This window comes from Pinus tabuliformis, chromosome 9, assembly GCF_031772625.1.
Source record: "Pinus tabuliformis cultivar Carrire ecotype Pingquan chromosome 9, CPIR1, whole genome shotgun sequence".
NCBI classification, from domain to species: Eukaryota; Viridiplantae; Streptophyta; class Pinopsida; order Pinales; family Pinaceae; genus Pinus; species Pinus tabuliformis.
This window is the reverse complement of record NC_142307.1, coordinates 1,357,109,021-1,357,128,386: the sequence shown is the minus strand read 5'-3', so window position 1 is coordinate 1,357,128,386 and position 19,366 is coordinate 1,357,109,021. Positions and strand designations below refer to the sequence as shown.

At 37.2% G+C, this 19,366-nt stretch overlaps 1 protein-coding gene across 4 annotated transcripts in view; it reads left to right on the top strand.

The window, feature by feature from the left end:
* The window catches only part of LOC149153543 (uncharacterized), a 387,251-nt gene that overhangs the window by 176,975 nt on the left and 190,910 nt on the right, over positions 1-19,366 (top strand). For all 4 annotated transcript variants that reach the window (XR_016262915.1, XM_089440848.1, XM_089440849.1 and 1 more), the window contains 2 exons: positions 71-153; positions 281-497. Coding sequence is in view for 3 of the 4 variants with exons in the window: in XM_089440848.1 (XP_089296974.1) it covers positions 71-153; positions 281-497 (300 nt within the window). In the remaining variant the exon portion in view is untranslated. The remainder of the gene's footprint in view (positions 1-70; positions 154-280; positions 498-19,366) is intronic.

The window sequence follows — 19,366 nt, the reverse complement described above, 5'->3', positions numbered from 1 at the left end:
GACTTACTTTAGTGGTCAATTGTTGGAATTCTTTTATCATATCTAATTTTTTTTGTCCATATGAGATCAGATGATCAACTCTTAAAGGAAGCTGCTTATCGCTCAGGAAGTCAAGGTACGATGGCTTGGATTGGACATCTCCCTGGTGTTAAGGTAAATGTTTTATGACAGAACAAACCTTGCAGAACATTTTTTGTATAGTCATATGAACTTTTTGTTGATTGATAAGGATTCATGTTTATCAATGTTTATCATCTGATATCCATATTATCTTTGAAAGCTGGACAGTGAAGCAGTGCAAGCTAGCATAATTGTTCCTACTTCAGGATTAGTGGCACATATACATTTGGGTAAATTGAAGACAATAGGCATTCACAATGCATATAATGCAGGCACTGCTGCACTCCTCACCCTTGGATTGGATCTTGGAGTTGATATTGAAGCTGTTAGCAATTCAATAGAATTTTTGGAGCCTCTGCCTCATCGAATGCAAATTGGTATGCTCACTTTAATCACTTAGTTCTGCTAAATCTTTGTTGAAAATTTTGACTCTGTTTCTTCTAAAACCCTAAATGTCAAAATTTCATATGAGACCTTCTTAGTAACTGACTATGCAAGGCAATTATTGTAAACAATAGAAGTCACAGAAGCTTATCTGAAAGTAAAATTAAACTTGTGAGAGGAGAGAGATGACTGAACAAAGAATGCAATGCTTAACTGATAATTGATTATGAATTACATACATAGAGGAGATGATGTCTTGTACTCAAAGCTTATGGTGGTGGTTGTCTTAACTACTGACCTAATGACAAAATTGTGCAAAAAAGGATGGAAGGCTATCTAAAGTGGTGATGACGTCCTCTTCCTTGGAGCAACAAGAGCTGTGAAATAATCAAAATACTCAGCTGGGTCCACATAGAGCATTTTTTTATCAAAAGAGCTGCTTTGGCCTGAAGCCGGTCCCAACAATCATCCAATGACATGGAACAAAAGGAAGATAGGGAGGTAACCTCATCAGCAAAAATAGCCTTACACCTAATTTTCCATGAAATAAATAAAGTTGAGATCCTCAAACAATGCCAGAGCCCTGCAAATGTAGGGCGAGGCTGAGAGCACCGATCACCAAATAAAGCAGACTGCCAATGATCGTTGTCCTGAAGAAACCTTGAACATTGATCCTAAATAAACCTTCGGTGCTTCCTGGCAAACTGACACTCCCAAAAGATGCGCTTCATACTCTTGGAGCTCTAACAAACAGGACAGAGGCCATCAAAGAGACCACTTTTGGCCAACCTGGACTTGGAGAAAAGCCCATGATAAATCACGAACCATGCAAAAACTCTTAACCTATAAGAAAGCTGTGAAAATTTCTAACCTGAAATTCTACTGCAACAACTGATTTATTTCACCTACTTATTATTCACAATAAGTTATTTATGAAATCCCTTCAACAAATATTAAAATAAATTCTACTGCAGTTATCACATAATTACCTAGAGAAAAATACATGCACAAGAACCAATCACATCAACACAGTTGTTTTTAGACAATTGTCCCCGGAAAAACCCAATGTGGGAAAACTGGTGCAACAGATGAGGGCTTTATTAATCTTCAACAACAATTGCTTTTACAAGGAATGATTTTACAGAGAAACTGAAAGAAAACACCTGAGACTTTCCCTTTGAGACTTTCTGACACTTTGGAGACCCTGCTCCCACTCCTGCGTCACCTCTGCGTCACTCAACGTGGCCCTTAGTGGCTCTGCGTCCCTTTGCGTCAGCCTGCATGAGGGTTGCGTGTCTCCTCTAGATTGCATCTATCTATGTGCTGTCTCCCATTGTCCCTGTGTCACCTCCTCCTCAGTCACTGCCTGCTGCTAATGCCCTCCTCTTCCTCCACCCTACAACTCTCCCTCTAAAATCGATCTCTTTTATTTGAGAATCGATTTTCCTAGAGATACTGAGTATCTGCCGATGTGTCTTGAAATGGTCCTCAAGTCTTTTCTTATACTTTTTCTGTTGACGAATCAACGACCGAGATTAAGTCCCTAATCAACGGCTAAGGTTAAAACAGACTTGATCCTCGTCTCTTAGAAGCTTCTCACCCTTATATTTATTAATACCCATTAATAGTTTTATTTTCCTAAGTTTAGACTTAGGAACCCATTAAAAATATTAATTATTTTAATAACTCCTTATCCGGGTGAAATTTCTCAAAACGATTTCTAGGTCTTGGAGGTTTCATGTGTCTTAGCCTTTCCTCCAAATTTCAAGGCTAGAGCACATCCGATGCTACCAAAAATCAACAAAATCCATTGTGATCAAACACTATGCAACCAACAAATTCATCTAATCCCTGGATATCCAACCCGCATTCAAGTTTAGGGGTAATGGATGCCTTTGGTGTAGAACGAAATACAATTGACAAGAGTCATAATGCTGAAGCGGCCCAGTGAAAACACCAACTCCAATCTTTCCAAAAAGGCTCCATGCATACCAATGTTCAATTAACTCATCCTCTAGGATAAGCCCCCGTAGCTCCATAACAAAAGGACGATTAAAAGAAAGGAAATTGTTCGCACCTAAACTAGCATCTAAGTGGAAAAGCCCAATCCACGAATGCCACCTTGGTAACAGATGGGAGTTGTATCATTGTCACCTCAATACAACTTCCCCATCACTATTGGCCAGCTCTCAAGCAATAATGGTGGGTATCCATTTGATACATAGTTTGATTACAAGGAGAGCCTAAGTAAATCTTAATTATGGGTAAGCTAATAAGTGCAAAGATTTACTAGAACTATGAAAATTTATCCCACAAAATATAATACATGAAATGTAAAGGATTCAATAACTTAGTGATCTAATGCTTTAAGATGATCAATCCTCAATAGAACAAGCTTATGTCACTACAATCCACTTAGATGCTAAATGAGAAGCTTGGGTTAAACTTAAATTTGATTTACTTTAGATATGAAAGAGTAAATTTCGACTTGCAAGATAATGATTATCATCCCAAGTCAATGTTGCAGCCTTGAAGTAGCAAACCTAGGCTAAGAAATAATTTGGTGAGTGAAGTGTGCGACTTGAAATAGATCCAAATTATGCTTAAGTGATGACTTCAAGTTAAAGATAAACATAAGAAATGCGAGCGTGAAGTTGAAACACAAACTATTCTTAGATATGTGAAATGTTAAGAACAATCCCAATTTGTGTTTAAGTTAAGACAAGTCCAAGGTTTGACTTCGCTTGTCCAAAATACAGAATTTGATATATGATTTTAAGATGCAAATTTCATATTTGTAATTAAAGTAAAATCAACCCCCAAATTAGATAAGTGCTTTAACCAAATGTTTAGGGTTAGATTACTAATTAGGAATGTGAAAGATACTTGGGTATGTGTTATATTCTTTGTGGTTTTGGCCATGGTTTTGTAGATATGGTCAAAGGAACTACAATTATATTCCAACCACTGGTTAAAGGATTGGGGCTTATGAATGCTAAGAATGTATATAATTTATTGTAACATTGTAAAGGAACATAATGAAAAGTCAATTTGGTTTTCCCGGTTTTGGGTTTTGGAGAAAAATCTTTGTGTATATTTTTTGTGATTTCCATTGTATCTTTTTTGTTAGTTTTAAGAATTTGTTTGCAGATATTATTTGTACAAGGCTAAAACCTACAGAAAGAAACATCCCAATTTGATTAAAAGAAGTTTAAAATGAAGACTATCAATATGAAATATGTTTGTAAGTAAAAATATATGTAAAGTGCAATAAAAACTTTAAAGAAAATTCACAACTAGAACTTGAGAGTTTATTTGTAGCTTGTGAATATATATGTAGTGTATGTTAAGATCTTCTATAAATGAAATAGCATAAGACTTGAACTTATGTAAATTTGTTTTCTCATGTCTTTTTATGGTAATATCGAGATTTACATAAATACTATAAAGAGCCCAAAGAATGAAGAATAAACTTGAAATTACTAGATCTAGGGCAAATTTTATAATTAGGGTTTCAATAAAATAATTTTAAAATAAAACCCTAATTGAAATAAGTTTAAGAAATGAATATGCTTTTAAAGCACTAGACTTTGAAAATGAAATCTAGATTCTAAACTAAAGATAATTCAATATTTTCCTTTAGATTTCCAACAAACACAAAAGTAAAAGTTTTGAGGGTTTTTTTATATTTTGGTGGTTGATGGAAGAAGATAGGTGCCTAGTCCTAGGGCGTATGAGGTCAAGAAGAAGAACTTCTTATTAATGGCCTATTTTCCTAATGAATTAGAGTAAGGAGGCTAGGACCAAAGACTCAATAGTCTCCTCTTTAATCTGGATGAAAATAGAGACAAAGTCCCTACAAATAAAGGGTCCTAGAAGGATCAACTTCAATTAGAAAATTCAACTATAATCTAACAATTGAAATTAATTTCCTTGCTTGGGTTCTTAGAGGATAGACAAAGCAATGAATCAACAAACTACTACTAAATAGTAAAAACAAAGGAAGATAGAAATGGAGTTACCTTACATGCAATATTCCTTCCAAGTGGTAGAGTTTATCCTTCAAATGGATTGATTTGCTAGCCTATGTAAGAGATTTGACATCCACATCCAATCTACTATATATATATATATATTTTTTTTTTTTTTTTTTTTTACATTTAAATTCAAAAGGAAAAATCCAAAATATCAAATTAGTTGTAGAATATATGAAAAGATGCATATTTGTACATAAATAAAGATAGTTATGACATCCATTGTATTATGTACATCAATGATTAATTATTCGAGCATCAACTATCTAGAGTCTAGATTCTTCTCCTCTTGTCTTGCCTTGCCTCTACCTCGATTGTCTAGGGATATTAGCTAACATTGCCCAATTTTGATCAAACTACCTGTTGACCACTGGCGTGGCACTTGATGATAATTTGAAGACTCCATGCCCAAGGATGTACCATAGGACACTTGTACCATCAGATATCATCAAATTACCAGAGTTTTTAAACTCTACTTCTTCTTATCATCATTTTCTGTTGTACCCAGATTCCACATCTTGCGGGGAATTGTAATAATTGATGCTTGTATGATGATTTTTGAGTCATGTAACATGCCGAGGTAGCTTTGGACCTTGCCAACAAGTGAGTATTACTCTGGGAGGTTTTTTTTCTTTCAGTTGGTTAATTATCATCTCCCTACCAGGACTTAATAATTAATTGAGTTTTTTCCTCCAAATATACCCCAAATCTGGAGTACAACTTGATGGTGAGGTCTTGGGTGATTCCTAGTGTCTAGGATCAATGTTTATAACCATACTAGATCACACAAAAAATTTCCTGGAATTTGGTTAGGTCTATGTGGTCATTTTTTAATTTTTTAGATTTTCCATAGGGTGAAAATTGCAATAAAAGTTGTATTTGTAATGTAATAAGTGATGTCTAGAGAAGTTGTATGGGGTATGAGTAATAAAATTTGCACCTCTCACCCTCAAATTTCTACTATGACACTCTTTGAAGGGTAAAAAATGTGTTTAGGACCCTAAAAACCCACTTTTTCTAAGTTTAGTGGAAAATGTGGCAATAAATTAGGCTAGAAATAAATTAAATAGAGAGAAATAAATTATTCCATGTGACAAAATGACATGGAAATGACTTGGAAATTATGTTATGTCAAAGAGTTGAGCCAAGGGACATGTGCATTGTGGACGATCACTGAGCACTTTACATCATAAATGCACCAAGAAAATCGAATTTCTTGGAGTTAATGCAACAATTGCATATGTGGAAAATTGAATTATTTGGAGGAGCTTACACACTAAAGGAATATTCGATGGAATGTCTTGATTGAGGATTTCATGGGAGGTTGTCTCACTTTAGCTCTAGTGCTTCTACACTTGGTACTTCACTTGGGGAAATACGAGTTTCTCTTGGAGGGGACCACACATTTGCTTGGGGCCTACGTTGAGCTTCTTTGGGATCATCATCTGAGGTGGCAACACTTGGTTTGAGTTTGGATTGTTTGACTGGAGTTATCTCATTGCTTTGGTTCACTCATGGATATGTTTACTATACCATATAGAGAATTCGATTTTCCTTGGGTACCACATATGGAATTCGATTTGCCTTGGTGTCTCTCTCATCTCCACTTGGAACTCGACTTGCTCTTTCTTGGGATTTGCTCCAAGGCCAGTTATCACATGCATTCTTCCTTGAGATTTGCTCCCAACTCTCTCTATAATAGAGCCATGGGCTCTCATATGTATCATGTAATACAAGCTATTGGGCTTGAGGACACACTGCTGGATTGTACAATCATTAACAATATAATACAAAAGACTTTGAGGTTACTTGTGAGGTGTTCTTCTCCTTGTATATGGTAAATTCTTGATGCATTTGTTCTTATATTTCTATTTGTTTCCTCATGCTATTATTTCCTTCATACTTTCCAAGTTATGTTGATATGCAACTATCTGATATTAACATAAGAATTGTTTAATTGCTCTAGGAAGAGAAATACTTTATTTGGTGTCAAATATATCTCTAGAAATTCTCTCCATTGCATTTGATTAATTCCATGTGGATCTAATTGGTTTTGTTGAAGTTGTGTAGAAAATCCTTCTTTGATCAAGCTTCAAACGTGAGAGAAAGTTCTCAATGGAACCAACCCACTCTTGAAATATTCAAGGAGAAATCGCATGTGTTAAATTATAAAGTCTCATCATTCAAATTGTTTTGCAGGGGTTCTTTTGAGTTTTAAGCTCTTATTTCTTGCATCAAAAGTCAATTAAAAAATTTACTCTTCAAGCATCGTGCTTAATTTATTTATATCTTGCTATTTCAAATAGCTAAACCATGGCTAGTCAAAGAGGAGAGTTTATTCATACTCTTTGGCTTAGCCTTTTATAGATTATTTTTGTAAAATGTTTTGTAGTTTATTGAGCTAATACTTGTGTTTTGTAGCTCATTTCTAACTTGTTTTCTTGCAACAACTTGCGGGATTCATCTCCAAACTGCTTACAAGTTTTCATGCAGGACCTTAGGGCTCTCATTTTGAGACTATTTCTATCTCTAGGCCGAGTTCCTCTTAGGCAAGGTCGAGTTTTTCTTGGGCTGCTCTCTCTCTCTCTCTCTTGGCCCTGGGCATTGAAGAGGCTTAGCCTCTCTTCTCCTATAAAATCTGAATTTTGTTGAGCTTTTTTTGGGTCTCATATTGTAGAATTTTTTCAGCAAGGAATGTTCTATGGCTTAAAGCTCGATTGTGAAGACTTTCCTTGGGTTTTGGATGAGGCTGCATTTGTTTTTCCCTTTTGTAACAACTAATAAAATTTTTGATTTTGGGAGCGTGAGTTTTACCCATTGGTATCCCTATCTCTCCACCTTTTGGGGAAGGATTTTTGTTTTGATTTGTTGATCTCTTTCACTTGCATGCATCTCATCTAATTGGCTAATTAACACAATCATGCATTACACTCATTTTGCATGCTATTTAGTTTGATTTGCTACAAGTTTTAAGTTCATTTACTTTCATAGCAAATTCAGATTTTTTACATGCAAGCACCTTTAACTTGATTTTATTTGGCTTGAATATTGTTCCAAGTTTACTTATGCTTCACCATTGAGCACACTTTACATGCATCAAGTATTTGGGCAAATTCTAATTTACAAAGCAACATTTTATTTCATGTCAAGCAAATATATTTCAAGTTGAAGTTTAGTTCCTTCATTTTGTTAATTTACTTTAAAGATCTTACATGCCCCAAGCATCACTAAAACTTACCTCCAACTTAAGTTGGTTGAATAGACTTTTAGGGACCCTCTACCTCTATTGAATCCTCACTATGAGATCCAAATCTTTGGGCGAGGGTGAGGTCGGAGGATTAGAGTTCAATTGCAATCTTGCTTTAGAGCTAACTAATAAAATAAACCCAGGCATTTTACAACACATTTTACTTTACTTGTAAGTTCTCAATTTTTGCTATCTTGATGGTTTAATGTTTCACATGCAAATATCATTTCCTATTTCAAGAAGCACTTTGGATGCAAACATTGTAATCTTTTAAATTTTGCAACAAATTTAATTCTCTTGTACTTGGAATATTGTTTACTTTTGCAACTCCATTTGCATGTTGTCATTTTAATGGTCATTACACTCATGGATGATTGATGTATCTTATTTCATTTCCAAGCACTACTTATTTCATGTTGCAAACTTAATTTCATCTTGGTCTAACACTTAAATTTTTCTATCATTTGTGGCTTAATCTCATTTTGGGCAAGCTATTGTTTACTTGAAGGCACTAGTCTACATGTTGAATATCTATTTCAAGTTGGCTTATATGCTTGTTTAATGTTTGAAGGCAAGTTACTTTGATAGACATTGATTAGAATCATCTCACTTACATTCTTCAAGTAGATTACTAATTGTTTTCATTTTGGCAAGATATCTTTACATGCTTTGATTTATCAATTTGTTTATCTTGTATCTTGCATTGATTATATCTTGTGCTAACAATTTCTTTTTTCACTTTTTAGGATTACTTTTGCTTTCCATTTAAAAACATTTCATAAATATAATTTCATTTTAGAGCAATACTTCGAAAGCACTAGTTGTTCATATGCTTTATGCTTATCTTATGTATTGACGGTTGTTGATGGTTATTGCTCATATCACATTTGCTTATAAATCTTAATAAGTAATCTATTTCACTTTAACAATTCTCCTAGAAACCACATTCTTTAACTTAGTTTTCCTTTAGGGACCACCCCCATAGCTAACCTAGGAGATAGCTTTAAACGGATAGAGTTGGGAATAGGTGACAACCCCTTCTTTACGTTCCTTGTCACCAACCACACCCTGTGGGGTTAAAGGCTTTTTTCACTAATTGTAGGTAGGTGTAGGTGGCAAGGTCAACATCTTTTGGTGTTGTTGCCGGGGACAAGCTTTCTTGTACCTAGGAAATCGACTAACTTTTGGTTTTAGCATATTGAACTTTAGGATTAGATTCCTGCTCAAGTGACGACTCCATTGAATTCAAGTTTTGCAAGAGTTTCTACTAGGAGAAATCCAAGTGGTCTAGTTAGCCCCACTCCTGATCTTGAAAATGTTTTTAGAGAGAGGTTAAATATATTTTCTCATAGTAGAACCCTTGCTAGTCTTGTGCAAGAGACTATTTTTGATATTCATTTTATTTTTCAAGAACAAGTTGAGCCAAGCATCATGAATGATTTTTTTGCTCGTTGTAATTTTGCTTAACATAAATGGCTATCCTCACAATATCCATGACAAGGCTATTGAAAAGTTACCTTCTTTTCAAGGTAACAATGCCATTAGTGCTACATCACATGTTAAAAACTTCAATGTTTGCATCTTTAAATGGTGTAAGACTGCTAACTATGAGAATGTAAAGATGAGACTTTTTGTTCTCTCTTTAGAAGATGATGCTCTTGATTGGCTCACTAAGCAACCTGCACACTCTTATGACTTTTTACAAGCAATCATTAACGCTTCCATAGGAAAATCTGGAGAAAACAAAGAAAATAGTCACTTGATCAATGCCATTAGCAACATGAACAAAGGTGAGAATGAAACCATGGAAGAGTTTAACAAGAGATTTAATGAATTAGTGAAAAACATGCTTGCCACTGTTAAACCTCATGATGAATTTCTCTTATGCTCATATTTGGATGCTTTTAGTGTTGACACTGCTTATCAGTTGAGGAGGAAGGAACCTGCAAATTTAGGTGTAGCTCAAGCTGAGGCCTTACAAATGGAAAGAGCTGGAAAGCAATCAGGAAAATCTGAAATTCCTGGCTTCAATAGAGGGCCATCAAAATCTGATGATTCGAAAGGCAAGGCCAAGGAAGAAACTACACATGATCCTATAAAAGAATTAACCCAACTCATTAAGAGTATGGAGGCAAATCACACTAGTCAAATGAATGCTATCCAAAATTGGTTGGTGGCCATGGAAAGAAATTAAGTTGGGAGATTCCCAAATCGAGGTAATGATAGATGGAAAAAGAGGGGACCTCCCAGTGAGCACAGGCCACCAAATCCACTAGAGTCTACCAACTTAGTTGATGATTCAATGCCTTATTATAGACCTTGTGATGACCTACATGATGAACTCACTTTCCCTTATGCAAGAAGGATCCTAGAGAGAGAAATGGTTGGAACACGTGAGCAAATCAATGTAGTTGGAAAAGAGCGTCATTTATCCTTGGAGAATTGGATGGGAGTTGTGGAGAATAGTCAAAAGGTAAGTAAGAAGTCTCCATCCTCCTATAGTGTGAATAATTTTGAAGAGTTGCTGAATTGTATGGGGAGAAACCGTCATCAAATCAGATTTTAGAGATAGTCAAAGATAAAGAAAGGGCAAAAAGCAAGGAAAGAAGTCAAAATGCCCATAAAAATTTCACTCCACCCACATCTAAGTTGAATATTGACTTGGGAGGATGAATAAATAATGCGAAGATTTTAGTACCTGTAACTGAAATCATGATGATTCCCTCCCAAAGGTATAAGTTGTTGAAAACTATTGATGCACCTAATGGGAAAGAAATGATGAATTTTTCTAAGGATAGATATGAGGATGCCCCTATCACTTTGCAAAGTAGTCATGTGTAGAGATAACAAAGACCATCAACGTTTTTTCATCACTATGTTGGTCAATGGAATGCTTTTACACAATGTTATGTTGGACTCTGGGGCATCATCTTGTGTCATGACTAAGAAGGTCACGAATCAGTTAAACTTGAGGATTTCTAGACCCTACCACAACATTTGTGCAATGGATTGAAAGATTATTGAAGTTTGTGGTTTGATAAAGGATCTTCAAGTCCACTTGGCTATACATCCTGATATTATGATCACCATGGATATTGTGGTGATTGATGTGCCTGATGCTTGGGGGATGTTATTGTCTAGAAAGTGGGGAGCTGATATAGGGGGTAGTTTGCAAATGGATTTAAGTTATGCTACCATCCCTAATAGTGAGGGCATCATGGTTAGATTGGATAGGGAGTTGGAGAGAAAGTATCATGTTGAGAATCCCAAGGAACCTCATAATGAAATTGTGTATGAATTTGATAACTTGGGAAACTATGCTATCTTGGCTAATTCTTTTGCTCCTTTGGAGGAGGTAGAAAGTAAGAAAGATGGAATTTGGCACATGAATTTTGATGGTGCCCATTCTAAATATGGTAAGGGTGCTGGAATTGTCCTTACCTCCCCTCTTGGTCATATATTCAAGTTTTCCTATAGATTGGAATTTGATGCAACTAACAATGTAGTAGAATATGAAGCTGTGTTGTTGGGTCTAGAGTTGGCAAAATACTTGAAAATTAAATTGCTTAGTATCAAGGGGGATTCTGATTTGGTCTTTCTTCAAATAAAGAATAAATTTGCATGCAAGAATGATAGATTGAAGAAGTATTGTAATGCTGTTTGGATAATTTAAAATATTTTGATGCATTAGATCTTCAAGCAATTCCAAGGGAAGGAAATAAACAAGCTGATAAGCTAGCTGTTGCTGCATCTATGTTACAACTTGGGGAGAACTTGATGGATAATAAGATCAAGATGGAAATTATTTTTAGACCGTCAGTTCCTAATAATATTGAGCATTGGCGAGTCTTCAATGATGAGAGCCAAGTGGTTCGATTTTTAAATAATATGGAGTAAATTTCTGATTTTGAAGTTGGCTACAAAGAAGAGGGTTGCAACTATGAGGAGTGTAATGTTGTGTCAAATCCCACTTCTAGCGATCGTGTAGCCATGGAACAAATGTTTTATAGGCATGCTGCTTCAAAGAGAAAAGGTGATAAGAAAATTGACGCAGGGGAATTCATTGAGGTAAACATTGGTGGCCCCCATGATCCAAAGATTATTAAAATAGGAAAGGGTACCACTGAGGAAGAAAGGAAGAAACTGATAAATTTACTTCATGAATATAGAGATGTTTTGGCCTTTTCATATGATGAGTTGAAATGATATAGGGAGGATGTTATGGAACATACTATCCCTCTTAAGGATGAAAATGCCAAACCCTTTAGGCAAAAACTTAGGCAAATAAATCCTAAGTTAGCCCCCTTGGTGCAAAAGGAGTTGCAAAAGATGCTCCAAGCTGGAATTATAGCTCACACTAGGCATTCCACATGGTGTTCAAACCTGGTTATTGTAAGAAAGAAGAATGGGTCAATCAGGCTATGTGTAGATTTTCGAAATCTTAATTTAGCTTGTAAAAAGGATAATTACCCTTTACCTAATATGGAAACATTATTACAAAGGGTAACAGGATTTGGAATGATGTCTTTACTAGATGGATTTTTAGGATATAACCAAGTTATGGTGAAGAAGGAAGATAGACATAGGACAACATTCACCACACCATGGGGTACTGTTGAGCATTTAAGGATGCCTTTTGGATTAACAAATGCTGGAGCAACTTTTCAAAGGGTTATGGACTATGCCTTTAAGGGTCTAATTGGGAAATTCATTGAGATTTATCAAGATGATTTCACTGTTTTTTCTAAAGATGGAATTTCTCATGTGGGCCATTTAAGGCAAATCTTTGATAGGTGTAGAGAGTATGGAATATCCTTAAATCTTGCTAAATCTGTTTTTGGAGTGACTGAGGGGAAGTTGCTTGGTCACATCATTTCGAAGGATGGGATCAAGATTGACCTTGAAAGAGTTGAGACAATTCAAAAGATTCCTTTGCCTCACAATATTAAAACCCTTCAATCCTTCCTAGGAAAGATCAATTTCCTTAGAAGGTTCATTCCAAATTATGCTGAAATTGCTAAACCCATTCAAACCCTTTTAAAGAAAGATGTTAAGTTTGTTTGGGGAGATGAAGGAAGAAAAGGTTTTCAGGAAATTAAGGATTCTATTGTTAAAGCACTTGTTCTAGTGAGCCTTGATTATTCAAAGGAGTTTTTGATTTTCTCTTTTGCATCTGAAGATACTATTGCTGGAGTGTTGCTTCAAAAGAACAATGAAGGGTATGAGCAACCTATTGCTTTTATGAGTAGATGTCTTCAAGGTTCCGAGTTGAAGTGTAACACCATGGAAAAACAAGCTTATGCCTTAGTCAAGTCTCTTAAGAAATTTAGAGTTTATGTGGGGTATTCGAGAATAATTGCATTTGTTCCCCATTCTGCTGTGAAGGATATTTTAACCCAAGCTGATTGCTTAGGAACTAGAGCTAGGTGGTTCTCAAAGATACAAGAGTATGATTTAGATATTAGGCCTGCCAAGCTAGTAAAGGGCCGAGGATTGGCCAAGATCTTGACCGAGGGGAATGAGAAAGCATTAGGAATGATTTGTCAAAATGTTTTGGAATTAACTTCATCAAAACTTCAAAGATTGAGTCAACTTGAATGGTATAGAGACATTATTTATTACTTGCAAAATTTGTCATTTCCTAACCATTTAATTGGCCATAAAAGAAGAGCATTAAGGCTTAGAGCAACTAAGAATTGCAATATGAAGGATGGTTTGGGTTGGAGAATCAAGAGGGGGTGATATTTAGGCGTGTTGATGAATTTGAAGCTGATAAGCTTCTATCCGAGTTTCATTCAGGATTTTGTGGAGGACATTATGCTGTTAAGACTGTGAAAATTCTGTAAACCGGAATCCCTACTGCAACAACTGATTAAACTTCTCCTATTTGTTAATTTCTGAAACAAATTATTTACTGCTTCCTACAACAAATATCAAAGCTAATACAGTGCAACCTACACCAATTAAATAATATTCCCAAAACAAGAACATAAAAATAGAGAAAGATACACACACATGACACAGTTATTTTTTGGACAAATGTCGTCGGAAAAACCCAGTGCAGGAAAACCAGTGCAACAGATCTGAGGGTTTTTATTATTTTGCAGTAGTAAATCTGAGTACAATTCCTTGGATGCTCAACTAGCAATCCGATACAGGGAGAAACTAGACAAAACGAATGGTGAAATGCTCTCACCCTATCACTGGGAGAATCTGAGTCTGATCACACTGAACTGGAGCCTCTACGTACCCTCTATGTAGCCTCTGTGCAGAGCTGCGTAAGCCCCACGCAGTTCTTGTGTCACCCCTGCTGGGTATCACGCTACTCCTTCTCCGGATCCTTTGCTGGTTGGAAAATCAGAATCTCTACCTCCCGGTCTCACACCCTGGTTCCCGGCTTTTGAAACTTGATTTCCTCAGCAGGAATTTGATCTCCCTCTAAGGCTTGCATTGCCACTGCGTCAGCTCTGCGTGGGCCAGCGTCTGCCTCTCTCTGGACGTCGTTTTGCCTTCTCTGCCTCGTATTCTCTGACCCAAGAAAACTTCCTTCTTTCGGATACTATCTCTGCTCCTCACTGTAAAAGCTCACTATCGAAATTCTCTCGGTAGCTGCTCTGCTTCAGAAAATCGAACTTTTGAACTCACTCTGTGTTTTTCCAAATGACCCTCAAGCCTCCTTAAATAATCTCCTTGTTGACATTCAACGACCCAGATGAAAAGCTAATCAATGGCTAAGATCATTTCTGCTTGATCCTCCTCTTCTAGAAGTTACACCCAGAGTTTATATTAATACCCTCTAATTATTTTATTTTCCAAAGTTTAGACTTAGGGTCCCATTAAAAATAATTAATTATTTTAATAAAATTGTTTCTGGGTGGAATTTCCCAAACTCTTTATGTGTTCTTTGGAATACATGTGCCCAAGCCTCCTTGCAAAATTTGAGACTTAAAGCGCATCCGATGCTACCAGAAATCAACACTCCCTTTTAGCGAGGAATGTGCTCTAGCAATGCAATCTACTGAAGCATCACTCTGTTCCGTAACATCTGCCTTTGCGTTGCTGATGTCTGACATGATGTCCACCAACCACTGTGCAAATGTTGTATCTATACTGCTGCTGACCCTGCCACTGTCAACACTACATCTATACTGCAACTCCCTCTGAATTTCTGCATCTGTGCTGCCGCTGGCACTGCCACTTCCATCTTCGTGGGTGCAGCCTTCAGATCATGCTTCTCATCTTTGTCCTTCTTCCTGAGAGGACATTGTATTGCGTAGTGACCCATTTCACAACACCTGAAGCACTTTATCTTCGAGATGTCCTTCTTCCACCTCTGCTACTCTTGCTGCCCCTTTGATGCAAGCGCTGCATTCTCCTCCTCCTCCTTGGGCTTCGACCCACTGCTGCTACTTCCATCAATCTTACACTTGACTAGATCTCTCCTTAGCTCCTCTTGCTTGAGAGCTACCCACATCTCATCCCAATTCGACAAAGTCGCCTTGTGCAGGATACTTTGGACAAAGACTTGCCACTCATCTGAGACAGAATCGAGGGCCAGTCTAACCAACTCGGAATCTTGTGGTGTAGACCCCATAGTTGACAACTCATCTCGGGTCTCCTAAAGCTTTGTGAGGAATGGATCCACATGCTCACCCTTCTGCATCTGAGCAAATATCAGTTTCTTCTCTAAGTACCTTTTCCGCTGCTCAGAAGATCCCTGATACACTGTAGACAACGCATCCCACATCTCCTTAGCAGTCCCTCTGCTAGTGATGTGATAGACAACATGATCCTTCCCTCTGTCGAGGATCATTCTCTTTGCCTTCGCCATTTCTGCCTTGTACTTCTTCAACGGATCTGCATTTGCAGGCACAACCACCACATTGTCGACATATGTCTTGAGAGCATGCTCATCTAGAAGGAATGACATCCTTGCTTTCCAGATGATGTAGTTGGATACCCCATCCAACCTGTCCTGATCTCTCAAGCCACTAGTTGCCATTTCTGCCACGTAAATGTCGAAAAACTCGTCTCTGCTTCATACTGCTGCTAGTCAGCCAATAAGAATATGAACTTCTTGGCGGGAAGTCTTCTGAGGAAAAATTCCCTCACAGTGCTTCTGTAACAACCTATCTCAAATCATGAACAACATAGCAATATTAGCATGCATGTAAGGCATGCATATGATAGCTACATATGCATGCATCATATACATTGCACTAGTATATATATATATATATCTATATATATATATATATCGACTATTCATGGAGAATGTCTAAATATAAGATAAATGAATTAATTATCAAACGTGTTAATTAAATACCTAATTCTCGTAAATAGAAGGAATATACATTTAGTAAGAAATATAGTTGAGTTTATTCATAGGTTTACTAGCTCATATATAACCCAAAATGTATATTAAATAAACTAAACCCATAAACCTTATTATTAAACCTGATATGTTATAAACATAAAATAATATTTAATATTTAAAATCATTATGGCCATATACTATTTAATAAATTAAAATACCAACCGTCATAATTAAAAGTGACACCACTCGATGTTGTAAGGGGATCTGATTCAATTAAAGACAAGAAGCATGACAAAGCAACCACCGCTTAACAAAAAATAATATCCTTTCATAAAGGCGGTGAACGGATACGTAGAGGTGAAGGGACCTCTACTATTTAAAGAGAGGAAGGAGGATTTCAAGAGGGGGGGAAAATACAGAGAAGGGTGATAGAAAATCAAACTGTTTGAGGGATGAGCCAGGGGCTCGATTTTGAACTGAGAACTGGGAAATTTTGAGCTGTTCTTGGAGTTTTGGGCACGGGGGCCAGTGGACTTCCATTTCGAAGTTCTCTGGATCTGGGAACTGCAGAGGTTGATCCTAGATAGGCAGGGAGGAATCGGTTGGTTTGGTAAGGGAATCAGAAACTAGGAGTAACATGGACCGACACCAGATGGGAGAATCAAGTACGCAATTGCATTTAATTTGATAGAATTTTACAATTGAATCTTCATTTCAGTCCTTACAACTTCTCTTCTCTTATGATGTCTTTCTGCCCAACAAAACGACCTGCAGAAAAACTGCGTCCCACCAACTCTTCCTCACGCTGAGGCTTTAGCATTGCTCCCTTTGCCACGACAAGATTTCGATCTGGAAGCCCTTCTCTCTGTCGACTCACTCAGAGAGAGACTTGCCTCGAAATTCAGCCCTCCGGCTAGGATTGTGCAAACCCCTTTGGAGATTCAAACTGCTGCCTCCTGTAGCTTTTTCGACCTCCTCTTCTGCTCAACGTTGGGTTCTCTGGCACTGTTCTTCTTGCTTCACTTGCACTCGCTCTGATACCATGTGAAAATTCCATAAACCAGAATCCCTACTGCAGCAACTGATTAAACTTCTCCTATTTGTTAATTTTTGAAACAAATTATTTACTGCTTCCTACAACAAATATCGAAGTTAATATACTACAACCTACACCAATTAAATAATATGCCCAAAACAAGAACATAACAATAGAGAAAGATGCACACACATGACAGTTATTTTTTGGACAAATGTCCTCCAAAAAACCCAATGCAGGAAAACCGGTGCATTAGAGCTGAGGGTTTTTATTATTATGCAGTATTAAATTTGAGTACAACTCCTTGGATGTTCAACTAACAATCCGATACAGAGAGAAATTGGACAAAACAAATGATGAAATGCTCTCACCCTATCACTGGGAGAATCTGAGTCTGATCACGCTGAATTGGAGCCTCTACGTACCCTCTGCGTAGTCTCTGTGCAGAATTGCATAAGCCCCACGCAATTCCTGTGTCACCCCTGCTGGGTATCACACTGCTCCTTCTCCGGACCCTTTGCTGGCTGGAAAATCCGAATCTCTGCCTCCCGGTCTCACACCCCGGTTCCCGACGTCTGAAACTCGATTTCCTCAGCAGGAATTCGATCTCCCTCTAAGGCATGCACTGCCATTGCGTCAGCTCTGCATGCGCCAGCGTCTGCCTCTCTCTGGACGTAGTTTTTCCCTCTCTGCCTCGTACTCTCAGGCCCAGGTAAACTTCCTTCTTCCTGATACTATCTCTGACTCTCACTGCAAAAGCTCACTATCAAAATTCTCCCGACTGTTGCTCTGCTTCAGAAAATCGAACTTCTAAACTCACTCTATGTGTTTTTGAAATGACCCTCAAGCCTCTTTAAATAATCTCCTCGTTAACATTCAACGATCCAAATTAGAAGCTAATCAATGGCTAAGATCATGTCTGCTTGATCCTCATTTTCGTCTAGAAGTTTAGACTTAGGGTCCCATTAAAAACAATTAATTATTTTAATAAAACTGTTTCTGGGTGGAATTTCCCAAAACGCTTTTTGGGTTCTTTGGAATAAATTTTCCCCAGCCTCCCTGCAAAATTTGAGACTTAGAGCACATCCAATGCTACCAGAAATCAACAAAGACTACTACCCACAAAATTGTGAGAGCTAGTTATTTTTGGCCTTATATTTTTGTTGATGTGCACATGTTAGAGGTTTCCAAGCTTGTCAACTATTCACGCGGAAGCAAATGTTAGCTTCTTTGCCTCTTTAGTCTGTGGTCGTGGAAGCTCCCTTCCAACATTGGGGGCTTGATTTTATAGGGAAATTTAATGAAAATTCTATTAATGGCTACTCATGGATTTTAACTACAGTGACTATTTTACTAAATGGGTGGAAGCCATCCCTACAAAACACACCACTGACAAAGTAGTGATGGAATTTCTTGAAGATAATATTATCACTCGTTTTTGTGTCCTTGCCATGATTACAACTGACAATGCCAAGGCTTTTAGCCTAAGTTGCACGAAACGGGGAAACGGGGAAGCGAAAAGAAACGCGGAAGCGAAACGAAACGCGACCTCCCCAAATTTTGGAAACGGGGAAACGCGAATATATATAATAATATAATAATATATATATATATATATATATATATATATATTAAAAACATTTAAAAATTATTAATATATATATGTGCAATCATAAAGCATTAATGATACATTTACTTAAACATTTTAACATTAAGATTAAGATTAAATGGTTTCTAGAACAGCTTAGAAACCCTAAAAAAATTTACAAACTAATTAGAAAAAAAAAAAAAAAATTAAAAAACAAGTGATTTTTTGGAGGAAACGGGGCCCGTACGGCCTGGAAACGCGTTTCCGGCCGTACGGGCACGTTTCCATTTCGGGAAACGTGCCCGTACGGCCGGAAACGCGTTTCCAGGCCGTACGGTACGCGGAAACGCGTTTCCGTTTCGTTTCCGTACGGAAACGGACCCTACCCCTGCGTTTCCTGCAACTTAGCTTTTAGCTCTGCTGAATTCTCATCATTTTGCTTTAAGTATGACATTGTTTTATCCCATTCATCAAACTACTATCCTCAGGGTAATGGCCTAGCTGAGTCTAGCAATAAAAAATTGATAACCATAATCAAGAAGACAGTAGGGGCTAACAAACGCGCATGGGACAATAAAATTAAATATGCTTTGTGGGATGATAGGATTACAAAGAAGAGTTCAACAGGAAAGAGTCCTTT